The 14774-nt window shown below is 39.6% G+C and overlaps 1 protein-coding gene across 1 annotated transcript in view; it reads left to right on the forward strand.

The window, feature by feature from the left end:
- Window positions 1–605: 605 nt before the first annotated feature.
- The window catches only part of LOC116510599, a 31825-nt gene continuing 17656 nt past the window's right edge, over window positions 606–14774 (forward strand). The window contains 12 exon segments of the mRNA XM_032220209.1: window positions 606–1018; window positions 4505–4679; window positions 7236–7270; window positions 8260–8356; window positions 8358–8387; window positions 8389–8509; window positions 8512–8766; window positions 8769–8918; window positions 8921–9025; window positions 9028–9085; window positions 10371–10431; window positions 10433–10552. Of these exon segments, the coding sequence (XP_032076100.1) occupies window positions 4587–4679; window positions 7236–7270; window positions 8260–8356; window positions 8358–8387; window positions 8389–8509; window positions 8512–8766; window positions 8769–8918; window positions 8921–9025; window positions 9028–9085; window positions 10371–10431; window positions 10433–10552 (1125 nt within the window). The 5' untranslated portion in view covers window positions 606–1018; window positions 4505–4586.

Here is a 14774-nt window from a genome sequence, read left to right on the forward strand (position 1 = left end):
ATAACGCTGTTTCCAGCAGTCTGCTTGATGGCATCATGAACTTCAACCTCCAGTTTCGGCAAACGCTCTCTCCGTTCTTCTCTGCAACAAAAAGCACCGCATTGTGAGGCAAATTTCTCGGCAACCAGGCAATTCTGTCTGAAGAAGCTCCTGGAATACTGTACTGGGGCAGCTTATCATGTCTTGAAGAAACGTGTCATTGTCTGCAATTTTGAGCATGAGCTCCACTGTCCAAATGAATCTCAAGCAACGTTCCAAAGGCCTTCCGCTTTCATTTCCGCTTCGGATAAACAAAATAAAGGGAGACTCTTCCTACGACTCCCGGCTTCAGGACAGCGACGGAAGTAGAACAATGATCAATTTCCTGTGTCCGATGGACAAATCAGGGCCCAGTGACGGCCAAAGAGGTGGTGCCTTCCTTTTCTTCCGTTGCGAACTGCTGTACTCCCGGGATTCCACAGGTGGCCGCGCGTTCTGATTAGGGAGGGGTGGGCGGTAGTGGGGGGCGGCGTTCGTCTGTTTTCCACCTCTCGCTCCTGGCCATGTGTCATGTTATTTACAACTGCCCAGGACCTTATGTAATTACAGGGTAAGCCTGGGGGAAAGGAATTATTGGGAGGAGCTGCGACAGGGAGACAGTGGGCAAAGAAAGTAGCGATGCCACTCCCACCCCGGTGCTAAAAAGAACAGTGGGAGCAGTTTGGGTGTACTCGGCAAATAGTATTATCACCGGGATCTTTGGAAGGAGTCTCGCGGTTGCTGGAGTCTACCTTCTAAACCGCTCCGGAATGATCTTGCTGGAACGGAACGTTTGCTACTCCAGGAAGGATAATCAGTATTAGAAAGTTAACACGGGGAGCAGTAGCTTCGGTTCTTTCACAGCGAACCGGAAAATGTTTCTTCCAAGATTTGGAATCATAGTAGAAAAATAATTAAATTTTGAACTTTTCGACATATGGTAAACACCAAAAGAAATACAAACCGTATAAATGGATTTCGGTCTAGCCAACAAAATCTAGTTATGTATATTAATCATAATCATAAGCCTTAATATATATCCAATATGTGTGCAAAAGACAGAAAGAGATCTTAGCAGGGCCCTTATTTTACTCTTGGAACCTATCCTTGCATCTCCAGAGTTTCCTTTCCATGTTTGGGAACAGTTGTTTTAAGCTTGAGTGTTGTTTATGTATTTCTAACGACAATGGTTCATGTCCCACTGGATGTATTTGGTCTGAAGTAGCTGTTATTGAACCAGATTTATCTATTTTGTGATATACACTAGTAATACTACTAGGGTGAACAATGGTTTTAGTCCAGGGGCTAACATTCTTCTTTTCACTTCGACTCCAGCATTGTAAGTAAAATAATCTCGTTAAGCGATTTCTTTAAATTAGCATGAAAATGTCAGAATAAGAAATATGAATAATTTCCAAAGGCAGAATTCTAAAATGATATCTGAATATTAAAACATTAGTAAACAAATGCAAAATATCAATATGAATTAACCTTGAGAAAATTGCATTGCTTATATCCATTGATTTGAATCCAACACAATATTTTGTTTAGATTATGTTATATAAATATTAACATTTTGTTAATGTTATGTTATGAACATTATAAATGTTATGGAAATGTTATATATGTTAAGTAAGGTCCTGCACCTAGGCCAATATGTTTGTTTCACAGAAGGTACAAGATGACCGGAAGAGGGCAAATAAGGGGGAAAGGGTATTGAAAAAAAATGGAAATGTCACAGCTCCTTTGTTGGCTACTTTTCATCTCTTCCTTACAAGGGAGTGCTATCTTTTGTGCACCACTATTATCTACATATCTGTCTGTATTCCATTGGCACCACAATCTTAACTCCTTTTTTGCTCCTGCAGATTTGTTTTTTCTTCATAAGAAAAAATATCTCTGTACTCACTGCAACTGAAATGTTGCAGTCCCATCCCATGAGCCCAACATTCTTGTATCTTACTTAGGTATAGTTGGCAAGTATGTTAATTTCTATGTAGATTGTATCTCTGTATTTAAAAACATCTAAATTTGAGAGCTGTCTATTATGGATGCCTACTATTTGTAAGGAACAATTATCCCATCTCTTTTCTGAGGTGAAATGGATTCAGTCCTCTAATACACACATACATGTTGAAAAAAAAAAGACGAGTTAACATTTTGGAATAACAGAGTTCAAAGGGATCTGGGAGTGTTCTAGTCTAACCCCCTGCTTAGGCAGGAAAGCTTATATCATTTCAGACAATAGTTATCCAATCTCTTCTTAAAAACTTGTTCCACTGATCAATTGTTCTGTCAGGAAATTTCTCCTTAGTTCTAAGTTGCTTCTCTCCTTAATTAGTTTCCACCCATTTCTTCTTATCCTGCCCTCATGTGCTTGGAGAATAGCTTGACTCCTTCTTCTTTGTGGCAGCCCCTGAGATATTGGAACATTGCTATCATGTCACTCCTAGTCCTTCTTTTAATCAACTAGACATACCAAGTTTCTGCAACCGTTCTTCATATGTTTTAGCCTCCAGTCCCCTAATCATCTTTGTTGCTCTTCTCTGCACTCTTTCTAGAGTCTCAACATCTTTTTACACCGTGGTGACCAAACTGGATGCAGTATTCCAAGTGTGGCCTTGATTTTGCTAAAGATGTGGAATTTCTATTATTTTTTTACAGATAAGATGTCCCAAGTGGAATCCCAGTGTTAAATGATGGGTACTTTTGAAAAAGTTGTACATGAAAGCTATCACTACCAAAATGGCTTTATTTAAAACACTGTTCTTTTGTACTGATTATTTATCATATCTATTTTCTGTTAAAGTGGTTTTATATTCTTGGTTGTGAATGTGATATTAGTTGCCCAGATATTCTGATATACTCCGTTTGCCAAGTACTTTTCTTTATAGGAGCATAGAACTGGTATTATTCATACTTGAGCAGGGTAATTTCATATGATGTCAGTTGGCTAACGAAGCTAGATCTTGTTTGTAAGTCAGGAAATTATTGCTACCACTAATCCCAATGTATAAACCAGGTGTGGCACACTGCGGCTCTTTCATCCCCCTGCCTGGGGCTCCCTGTTAGCTGAACTCACCACTGGCGGACCCCGCCCCCCCCTCCCAGTCACTCTTCATCCTGGCTGAGAAGGTAGGGGCAAAGGCAGGGGAAAAGGAGAGCTCCATATTCCAGAGTGGCAAGCAAAACGCCCTTGTAGTTGCCTGGTCTCTTGGGTGCTTCTTCCGGCCCTTGTTTGGTGCTCTGCGCACCTCAGTCGCTCAGGGAGACACATGGTCTCACTCTATGCCCCAATACACTGGCCCGGCTGTGGCTCACGCCACTGCTCTTGCCTCCATGGCCTGCCTGCTGCTCTTACAGCACCTTGCGCACCACAGTTAATTTTAGCACTCCTTCCTTCACCATGAAGGAGATGATGCCCCCTTCTCCTACTAAAGCCCACAACACAGGTCATCGACCACAGCCAGGCCGGGCCAGTGTCTCGAGGCAGAGAGCAAGTGGCGCGTCTCCCTGAGTGACCAAGTGTACGTGCAGCACCCAACAAGGCCCGGAAGAAGTGCCAGTGAGACCCAGCAAGTACAGGGCTTCGCTCCCACTCTGGAATATGGAGTGAGTCTCCATCCCCCACTGTTGCCCTTACCTTCTCAGGCCAGCAAGGAATGACTGGGAGGGGAGGGCGAGGGTCAGGGTCAGCCAATGGTGGTTCAGCCGAACAGGGAGATACAGCAGAGGGATGAAAGAGCTTAATTTATCTGTGAAACTTGAAATGACTCGTTGATTAAAATATATGGTAGAAGCACCCTAAGAACAACATCCAGCAAAAACCCCTTGCCTGTTTTTGGAAATGGTTCAAGAGGGAACACACATACACGCACAGAGAGAGAGAGAGAGGAGAGAGAGAGAGAGACGGATAGAAAGAGAAGAGAGACACAGAGATGAGAGAGGGAGAGATGAGAGAGAGGCAGACACACACACACACATACCTATTTCCCACTGAAAGAAACATCGGGAGCCACAAAACCTGAGTAGGCATGCTGTGGATGTCATGTGACTGGGTATGAGTGAGTGATGTTGAGTTGGCCATGCTCAACCGGTTTTGTGGCTCTCGGTGTTTTCTGTGGGAAACTGGTCCAAATGGTTCCAAGTGTTTAAGGTTGCAGACCCCTGGTATAAACCATTGTGTACAACAGAAGATACCAATATGCTTATTTTGCAAGGAACAAACAACTAAGGCCTCTGCCTGTAAAAAGCTAATCTGCTTGGTGGATATAAGATGCTTTTTGGTGAACTGGAGAAGAATAAAAATCTATAGAGAAAAGGAAGAGGTATAGAGTGGCAAAAACTGAAATATGAACATTCCACATTGCAGCATTTTGCTAATATTCCATTTGTTTATTATTATTAATGTATTATTATAACAGATACATAAAGCTATACATTTTCGTATTTTTTTCCTGCTTTTTCCTGCTCTAATTATTTTTAGGTGTGTGGCCTGGCAAAGATAAATAATGGACCTCATATCAAGAATTTTACATTTATAGGATCCAATCTTACGTTTATGGTGTATGAATACACCATTGCATCAAATCTCTGTAATCCCAGCTCAAGATGTTACTTTTTCCAGAGTTTCTAAGAAGAAAGCCAAGAGGAAAGAACAGGTATGGTCATTTCTTTCTCCAGTTAGAAGACACAGCTTTAATCTGAAGAGAATTGAGAAGCATAACTTTTTGATCAAAGTTTCCATATAAAATTGCCTGTATTTTTCCTCTAACAGTTTGACTTTTTAAATATTCTATATTCTTCAAGAAGCTATTACAAGCGGAAGTTCTGAAAATATTTAAGCTGTTACTGGGGGAGAAAAACCTGAAACTTCTCAGCAAATAATTGATCAGTAATAACCAGTATATTTATTGTCAGGATTCTGTATTTTTTTGTCCACTGAGAATCTCAGGGTGAATGGTGGTGAAATCACTGGAAGTGAAGACTTGAGCTTTTCAGCCTGCCATATTTTTTGGAGTATAAGACATCCCAGAGTATAAGACACACCAAGGTTTTGAAGAGGCAATTAAAAAAAAAGTTTTTGCACTCTGCAGACCTCCCAAAATCAGCCAGTTTTTCACGAAAATTGGCCCGTTTCCCCCCACAAAAAGCGGGCATGAATAGCCTTTAGGAGGCTTGTAGAGTGCTCCTGGGGGGGGGTGCCCCCCCCAAAATGAGCAAAAAAAATGGCCCTTTTTGCAAAAATGGGCCCGTTTTTTGTCACAAAAAGGCATGCATAGCCTTTAGGGTGCTTATAGAGTGCTCCTGGGCTGGGGAGGGGGGACAAAATTGAGCAAAAAACAGTCTGGTTTTTCATTCGTTTCTGCCCTTCCCAGCCCCCAGGAGCACACTGAAAGCTTCCTAAAGGCTATGCACGGACAATTTGGTGAGGGGGCAGGGTTTCAGGAGGCAAAAAATGCTGTATTCAGTGTATAAGACGCACCCAGATTTTCAGCCCTCTTTTTTGAGGGAAAAGGTGCGTATATATTTTTATACTCCAAAAAATATGGTATTTTTGTATGCAAGAGCTCTTTTGGGAATAGAGGGGTAGAAACTAGATATATTAAATTTTTAGTAGTTACAAAGCTGTGTAGACTACAAAAATGGTATAGGATAATGATCAGCTTTTATGTGATTTTATTGATTGCTAACAGAAAAAAAAGAAATATTAGTGCCTTTAGCAGTTGCGTTATCTCTTATTGTTTAGTTTATGACCATTTTTACTTGAGTATCCAGGTGATGTGCGCTGAAAACCTCAAAGGCTAGAGAAATAGAGACTGTAGTCTAGTCTGGATGAGGTTGCACATGGCCTCTTTTCATTTTTTTCTATTGCTCAGGAAACTTTATACGTTTAACTTGCTATCTTGTAAAATATTCTTGAAAAATATCCATTTTTTACATATTTATATCACATATATACATATTAATATTCTGTTCCCATAGACCTCTTTATTTTTGACTGGTTCTGCTCCTCTGCTGGTTCTACTGTGTTCTTGTCACCAACTGCATTGCTTCATTGGATTGAGGTCAATTTAGAATCAACACATGTCCAGAAATCCAATGTTGGAATTTTCATAACTCTGCTAGGTCTTCTTCCCATTCCAAACAGCAGTTATTTATAAGGAGTGGCAGTTCTTGCTCCCAGACATAAAGCAATCACTTTGCCTCAGTGGTAATTAAGTAAATGATAATTTAATGGAAAGATAATATAGAATGTGTAAAAATTCATAACATGACATTTTGAGCCAGTAAGACAGCAGTTTTTTGAGTAATGTATATTAACAATTCATGTATTTCCATCCATGATTGATTGGGAGGGGTGGGATTATATGTAGGTATAGGCAGTGGGTAATTAGCTGCTGACAGTTTCATTCAGAAACAGGGATATGGGGTGGGCTAATTCATATTTAGTCTGGTTGCAATTTCTGTTGTGCTATGTACCATTCTAATTATGCTCTTGCCACTACTGTGGTGAGGGTCACCTGAGTTCTTTCCTTATACATATGTCACAAGTAGTAGCTTATAGTTGCAATAGAAAGAAAAGTTGCAGACAGTCAAGGGCATTTAACTTGAATAAGTATTCTAAGATGATAGTTTTTAAAAACTCAAGTATTAAAAAATGTAAAAATACAACTAAAGTACATTGAAGTGGAGAGGTAAATCTGCCTGTAAATGACGTTTTGGTTCCTAGATAACCTGATTAATTATTCATATAATTCTTAAATAAGATGAGAGATTTATTGAGTCCAAAGGAACTAATCTACCCTTTGAGTCCAAAGTGTAAATTGATTTAAGTTGTTAAAAGTAACCAGTAGTTTCCTATCAAAGATGTATTTTGTTAATGATATTTATATGGAAGCTTAAGCAGATCAGCAACATCAGAGAAGGGGCATTTCAGGACTTAAAACTGCCTACGGAAACCACCAAAACTGCAATTGTTTCCTCTGCAGGTCATTGGAGTGCTTTCCCTCCCAGGCAGAATTCTGTTCAAAATAAGCATCCTCAGTTTAAATGTTTGAGGCAATAGCTTGTTTTTATTGAAACTGGGAGGGCTACTACAGATTCCCTGGTATGAAAATCAACTTAACCTGATAAAAACAAATGTATTATTTTTTAATTGTTTTGGTAGCCTGCTATTTTCAACCTCTTTTCCTGCTCTTTGTGGCTTTTCTCAGGCATCTGCTACACCAACCAATCAGGACATTTGCAGGTGAAGTATTAATTGTCATTGCACTAAAACTGATGACAGTCACAATGTCAGAAGTTTATGCTATCTTACAGCTGATGATCTAGGAAATCTTGCAGGACAAATAACAGTTGGTATGGCAATAAGTAGCCACTTATCTTATGTTTCAATTGCCATGTAAAATGTATTAGAAATCGTTGTTAACATAATGTTATATTTTGGTACAATACCTAGTGTTTCCCATAACAATAGCTTTGTAAGATGAGTTGAGCTGAGAGAGAGTGCCTGACCTAGGGATCACCTAGAAACTTCCACAGTGGACTAGAATGTGGATCTCACAATCTGAGTGCAGCACTTGAATCACTGCACCACAAAACATTTTAGATTCTAAATAGCTGTTCCAACTATAGTGTTTTGAGCTCAAAATAGAGAGAAGTATCATAGAACATTTCTCACAAAGTTCGAACAACTCATTTGGAGCTTGAAACAGGTTTCAAGTGTACTTATTTTACACATCACTACAAGGATACATAAAATCAACAAATATAAGATGTTTTTGGTCAGGAAATACTTGATATTACAAGAATTAAAATAAACCAAATGATTACACATACATTACTTTAATGTACATTGTGCCAATTTCCATATAGAGGTGGAATGGGGCAGAGGTGCATGGAGCATATTCTATGGTGGTGAGAACTGGTTCTCATAAGATGTCTTTTTTCTCAAGTGTCCATAATACCTAGAAAAAAGCACATAGGACAGACTTCAACAAATCCTGTCCAGCCATGCTATGCTGTATGTACATGCATATATATGTTTAAATGATCTTGGCATGTAATCCATTGTGACACATGGATTATGCCACCATATTGACTGGCCTATTTAATTCTGCCTTTTTTATGTTTGTAATTTGCCTTCCTCATACTGGCATGAAAATGTCATTTCTTCAACAAATTGTATGTACTCTCTTTTAATTTTTTTGTGCTTTTATTCCATTGTTCTGCATGCAGTTCCAGTGCAGTGGGTTTTGAATGTTGTCATCCCAGTCCAGTACAATCTGCTGTTATCTTGAAAAATCTTGTCTGCCAGAATGCTCTGACCTCCAGTGGCCACTGTGACAGTAACCTGTCAGAATATGGATGCAGGCTTCCAAGGCAAACTCCCATGGGCATGGACGTGTCTATTCTCCCAAGTCTAACAATGAAAAATCCAGCCATGCTCTGAAATACTCCAAGTCTCTCAGTGATATGGATCAGAAGGCTCCGATACAATTGACAGATTTAGCTGCATGGAACGTACATGTTCAGAAGGCAGACTTACCCAAATGCAAGAGCAGTGTTTAAGACTTAACATATGTCATAAGGAGGAGAAATCATTCAGCTTCAGGCCCTTCACTGTTAACAATGGCAGACTTTCATATTTCTGGTCACTCTCGACCAATTACTCAAGCACTTCTCTGGCTACTGATACTCATAGTGCTGTACGTATTCCTCTCCTGGAGGACAAGTATAGCAACGAATCTCCCAGAATAAAGATTTGTTGCAGTACCTTTTCTCTTTCTCTCATAGTTCCAAATCAAGCAGTCATGAACTGGATAACAAGTCAAGCTGTCTCCGGCCAGAGAAATCATCCACTGGTATGCTAGAGAGTACAGGTTTCTGTTCAGATGATATGGAGATGATGATGTCTTTGAGGACAATTCTATGAGGCTGAACATTACAGCACTACGGGCACCACTCTGCTCAACTGAAAAGGATAGTGATCTAGACTGCCCTTCCAATTGTCAGAAAATTTCCCTCCACTTTCCCCTGTGTCTGTGTCTGGAGATGTCTGCAGGTTGGTTTATTGCCAAAACCACTTTCTCTGCCCCCTCCCAGGTCTATGGTAACTTGCTCTGCTCTTTTCATTTCCTCAACCATTCCTTGCAGTTCACACTGAGCTTTATTTTCTTCTGAATTGTCAACTTTTTTGAATGTGCAAAGCATTTTGAGTTTTTGTCCTGATGCCATGCTAATCATGTATTTCTTACATATGTTCCATTTATTGTATGTATAGGAAAAAAAGGATATCAAGAGCAAAGAAGTATTTTCTTTATTCCTGCAAACTTTTTAAAAATACCTATCTCTGAGAAATATGTAGTGCTTCACATCTTGGAACAACTGAATTTCTTGCCCCTGAAACAGATCTCAATTCCCCTGGTTCCAAGCACTCTTCAGTACATAATTGCCTTTCACCTTTGTGCACATCTCTTCTTTTCCAAAAATAGCCTCTCCTGTTTCAGGTTAATCCTCAACCGGGACAGGTTCCCTGCTTGTCTGCATATGCCATCATCTCCCAGTATTCTGGGACTCTTGAGAAAGAGAGTGGCACTGACATAAAAGGACTTCCCTTGTACCCACAATTTTTCAGAGGTCATCCATGTGTCTCACTGAATTTTCTACAGTGTTACTTGTGTAATTCAGGACATTTGATAATAATAGTGAGAAGTGCTATGCCACAATTTGAATACACATTTAACTTCCTCTGAAACTTTTGGTCCTGGGATTTGTGGTTCAGTATGGAATCATGGCTATACCAAACCTGTGCCAGAGTTTTGTGCGAAAAGTTTTGTGCAAAGCAAGCTGAGATTGTTGCTTGCTAGTTGCTTTTGTGGCAGGAAGTTTATAAATGGTTATCCCAGAAATTTCAAGGAAAATATTTTAAGCACATTTCCCTGCCATCAACATTAAAAATGTGAAAATTCAATTTCATGTTATTTTAGATTATAATAGTGTTTTAAAAATAATCAATTTTCCATGACAGGGACATAATTGTTGATGAAGCGCAAGCAGTAAGTAAAGCCCTATTAGCCTTGTTGAAAAGTTAATAGCAATGTCCTTTTTATCCTTTTCCTTTTTTTACAAATTTTATTTGATTTTGTTCTTATAATTAGAGAGAAGCAAGAATCAACATTTTACTTTAGCCTAATTGAGTAGTTATTTCAGACTCTGAAATATGGTCACATATGATCTCAAATAATTATTATTCTTTGATATTGTGCCTTTTTCAACAAGACATTTTTCTAGTTTAGACCATAGTTTGTCTTTTCTTTCCCGTACAAATTGCTATGTTCTTGTCATAGGATATGCCATTGTGAAGGAGATGATGAGAGCCCATTAATTACTCCCTGTCATTGCACCGGAAAGCCTTAATTTTGTCCATCAAGCTTGTCTGCAGCAGTGGATCAAGAGCTCAGACATCCGTTGCTGTGAACTCTGCAAATATGAATTCATCATGGACACCAAATTGAAACCTTTAAGAAAAGTAGGTCATGGAATGATACTATAGAGTGAAATATAATTATGAATTTCCTCTTTAGCACAGATTACTGCTGTTTATACATTTAAAATTTAGATTACAATGGAAGAAGGCGCTGTTGTGAATCTTCACATTAAAAAAAAACAGTATTTTGTGAAGCAAGTAGAACATTAAGAGGATCTCTGTGTTAAACTAATGCTTTTGAATCATAAGGATATTCTTTTTTAAAGCATAAATGAGAGATAATAATTATCTCTGTTCATTTGGAAAGGGACCCATCTGCCCAGAAGAAAGAAGCAAGCTGAGGTGACAGTGACTGTGGGAAAAGTAAACAGAGTTTTGGGAGCAGTTGTATATATTGCCTCTGATAAATAGCAATAGCACTTAGGTTACCATATTTTTTGGACTATTAAGACATCCCAGACTATAAGATGCCACCTAACTTTTGGGGAGAAAACAAGGGGAATAAATCTGCCTCTGCTTCCCAGCATCCATTCAGTATTCATCAGATTTATTTGGTGTGGCCATTCACCACTGTTGCAGCCCGTTTGCTGCAGGCCTGTTATTCACCCCTGCTTGTTCACCACGGCCCATTCGCCATGGCCCATTTCCCGCCACCAATTCGCCATCTCCCATTCACTGCGCCCATTCACTGCGGCCCATTCACTGCAGCCCATTCTGTGCAGTCCATTTGCTGTGGCCTATTCGCCACAGCCCATTCACCTTCGCGGCCGTCCATTCTAGAACAGCTGATCGGCACCACACCAACCCCAATATTTGGAGGTATAAGACACACAGACATTTCCACCCACTTTGTGTGGAGGAAAGTGTGTCTTATACGCCCAAAAAATATGGTATACACAACTTCACAGTAGTTTCACAGTTTACAGACTCAGCATATTGCCCCCAGCAGTCTGCGTCCTAGCTATTTTATGACTGGCCACATCACAGTTGCAACAGTTTGTAAATTGGAAGGAGCTATTTGGGCACCAGTGTCCAGCCTCTGCCTAGCATAGATAATATCTGAGAGATAATCTTGCTAGAGCAACAGAGAAAACACCAGAGGTGGTAGTCAGTAAGTTCTGACCAGTTCTGGAGAACCGGTAGCAAAATTTTGAGTAGTTCGGAGAAACAGTAAATACCAACTCTGACTGGGCACCCCACCATCTATTCTCTGCCTCCTGAGTCCCAGCTGATTGGAAGGAATGAGATTTTATAGTATCCTTCCCTTGCCCACACCCACCAAGCCACGCCATGCCCACCAAGCCATGCCCACCAAGCCACGCCCACAGAATCGGTAGTAAAAAAAATTGAATCCCCCACTGGAGAGCACCTACTGTTTTTTACAGTAATTGTTAACCTACAGTTTTAATAGCTAAGATTTTTTTTTAGTGTCAGAGGCGTCTGCTTGTAGTGAAAATCTTTATTTCAGGAATGAAGCAGGAATGAAAAAGGATAATTCCTAAACTGTTTCTACATGTCATCATTTCTCTGCATATGATGAAGTTATTTTTTTCACAATTCTTTTTCCAAGGCTATGATTGATAAGAAACAAACTGACAAATTAAAAGACAAAAACATGAAGTATAAAAAGGTGGAAAAGGGGGGAACATAACTAAGGCAGGCTATCAGCAAATAGCCTGTAAAGATGAAGTAAGGAAATCTAAGGCTCACAATGAAGAAAGGCTTGCCACAAAAGTAAAAAATAACAAAAAAAGCTTCTTCCACATGTTAAAAACAAGAAAAAGGTTAAGGAAAACAATTGGTCCATTGCTGGGAGAAAGTGGCAAGAAGGTGACAAGCAACAAGGAGAATTTAACTCATTTTTTTGCATCTGTCTTATACAAAGGGATAAAACAGTCCAACCTATCAAAAACAAAACACTAAAATCAGATTAGGAACAACAAATTGAAATAGGGAAGAAAATGGTAAGTGAGCACCTGTCTAACCTAGACGAGTTCAAATCACCAGGACTGGACTGATTACAACTCCAGGGTTCTAAAGGAATTGGCAGATCTCAAAATCACTGAACTATATCTTTCAGAGATCCTGGAGCACGGGGAACTGCCAGAGGACTGGAAAAGAGCTGATGTGGTTCCCATCTTCAAAAAAGGAAAAAAAAATAGATCCAGGAACTATAGACCAATCAGCCTGACCTCAATACTAGGAAAGATTCTGGAAAAGATAATCAAGCATGAATTAGCGAACACCTAGAAGTAAACAAAGTAATAGCCAAAAGCCAACAAGGGTTTGTCAAAAACAGATCATGCCAGACTAATCTTATTGCATTCTTTGACAAAGTGACAAAATAGTGGACCAGAGGAATGCCATCGATATAGCTTACTTGAACTTCAGTAAGGCATTTGATAAGGTAGACCATAACCTACTACTAGTTAAAGTAGAAGAATGTGGGTTGGACAGCATCACCACCAGATGGATTCATAACTGGCTGACCAACCGCACTCAACGTGTAGTCCATCTACATGGAGGTCAACGTGTAGCCATCTACAAGTATACAGTGGAGTACCCCAAGGCTCTGTTTTAGGCCCAGTACTCTTCAACATCTTCATCAATGATTTGGATGAGGGAATAAATGGAGAACTCATCAAATTTGCAGATGACACCAAGCTGGCAGGAATAGCCAACACTCTAGAAGACAAGCTTAAGATACAGAAGGATCTTGACAGACTTGAACATTGGGTACTATCTAATAAAATGAAATTCAATGGTGAAAAGAGTAAGGTTCTACATTTAGGCAAGAAAAACGAAATACACAGGTACAGTATAGGTGGTACTTTCCTCAATAGTAGTAACTGTGAGAGGGATCTTGGAGTCCTAGTGGACAACCACTTAAATATGAGCCAGCAGTGTGCAGCAGCTGCCAAAAAAGCCAACACAGTTCTAGGCTGCATAACAGAGCGATAAGATCATGTGAAGTGTTAATACCACTTTATAATGCCTTGGTAAGGCCACACTTGGAATATTGCATTCAGTTTTGGTCGCCACGATGTAGAAAAGATGTGGAGACTCTAGAAAGAGTGCAGAGAAGAGCAACAAAGATGATTAGGGGACTGGAGACTAAAACATATGAAGAACGGTTGCAGGAACTGGGTATGTCTAGTTTAATGAAAAGAGGACTAGGGAAGACATGATAGCAGTGTTCCAATATCTCAGGGGTTGTCACAAAGAAGAGGGAGTCAAACAAGTAGAACAAGAAGCAATGGGTGGAAACTAATCAAGGAGAGAAGCCACTTAGAACTGAGGAGAAATTTCCTGACAATGAGAACAATTAGGGTGGAACAGCTTGCTTCCAGAAGTTGTGAATGCCCCAACACTGGAAGTCTTTAAGAAGATGTTGGATAGCCATTTGTCTGGAACGGTATAGGGTTTCCTGCCTAGGCAGGGGGTTGGACTAGAAGACCTCCAAGGTCCCTTCTGACTCTGTCATTCTATTCTATTCAATCTTAGCAGATAAATATTACTATGATTAGTAGATAGCTTTTACTTACACAATTCGCTTTTCACATAATATGTGAATTCTGCATTCCTAGATTGTTATTTATTTCTAATTTGCATTTCTTTTTTTTCTGTTTAAATATTTTATTCATTTCATTTTCAATTTTGTACATTCACTTATTATACTGAATATTTGCAATAATAATAATATAATAATAAAAAAGAAAAACTCCAACCTAAACACAACTCATCATAAACCCAACCTATCGCTTTCATACACCCCTTCTTCTCCCCCTCCAACTTTCCTTTCTCCCCCCAACGATCACCCCTCTTACTTCCCTTTCCCCTCCTATCTTCCTTTCCTCGCCTTCCTCACCCTCCTTCCCCTCTCATCCTCCTTACATTCCCCTCTTCCTCCCTCCTTACTTCTCCCTCTTCCTTTCCTCTACTTCTCACTTTGGTGCATTTCTCTATTCCTTAATCTATTCAGTTACTAAAAATTACGCTGAAAAGAAAAAAAAGAAAAAAGAAAAAAAGAAAAAAAAAGAAAAATAAAAGAAAAGATAAGGAACAACAGTATACAAGTGTATTCTTCTTATTCTATATATTGAAACTATATCTCCACCCCCCCCCCCCCCCAATGAACCCCCCTCCCTAATCCCCTCCGACTTCCCAGGTCCCACACCCGGCACAGTTCAGTACCATTCACCTTCTAAAATATCTATTAACAATATAATGAAAATAAAATAAAAAGAACACTCCGAAAAAGAAA

The sequence above is a fragment of the Thamnophis elegans genome, chromosome 6 (genome assembly GCF_009769535.1).
Source record: "Thamnophis elegans isolate rThaEle1 chromosome 6, rThaEle1.pri, whole genome shotgun sequence".
Classification (NCBI taxonomy): domain Eukaryota; kingdom Metazoa; phylum Chordata; class Lepidosauria; order Squamata; family Colubridae; genus Thamnophis; species Thamnophis elegans.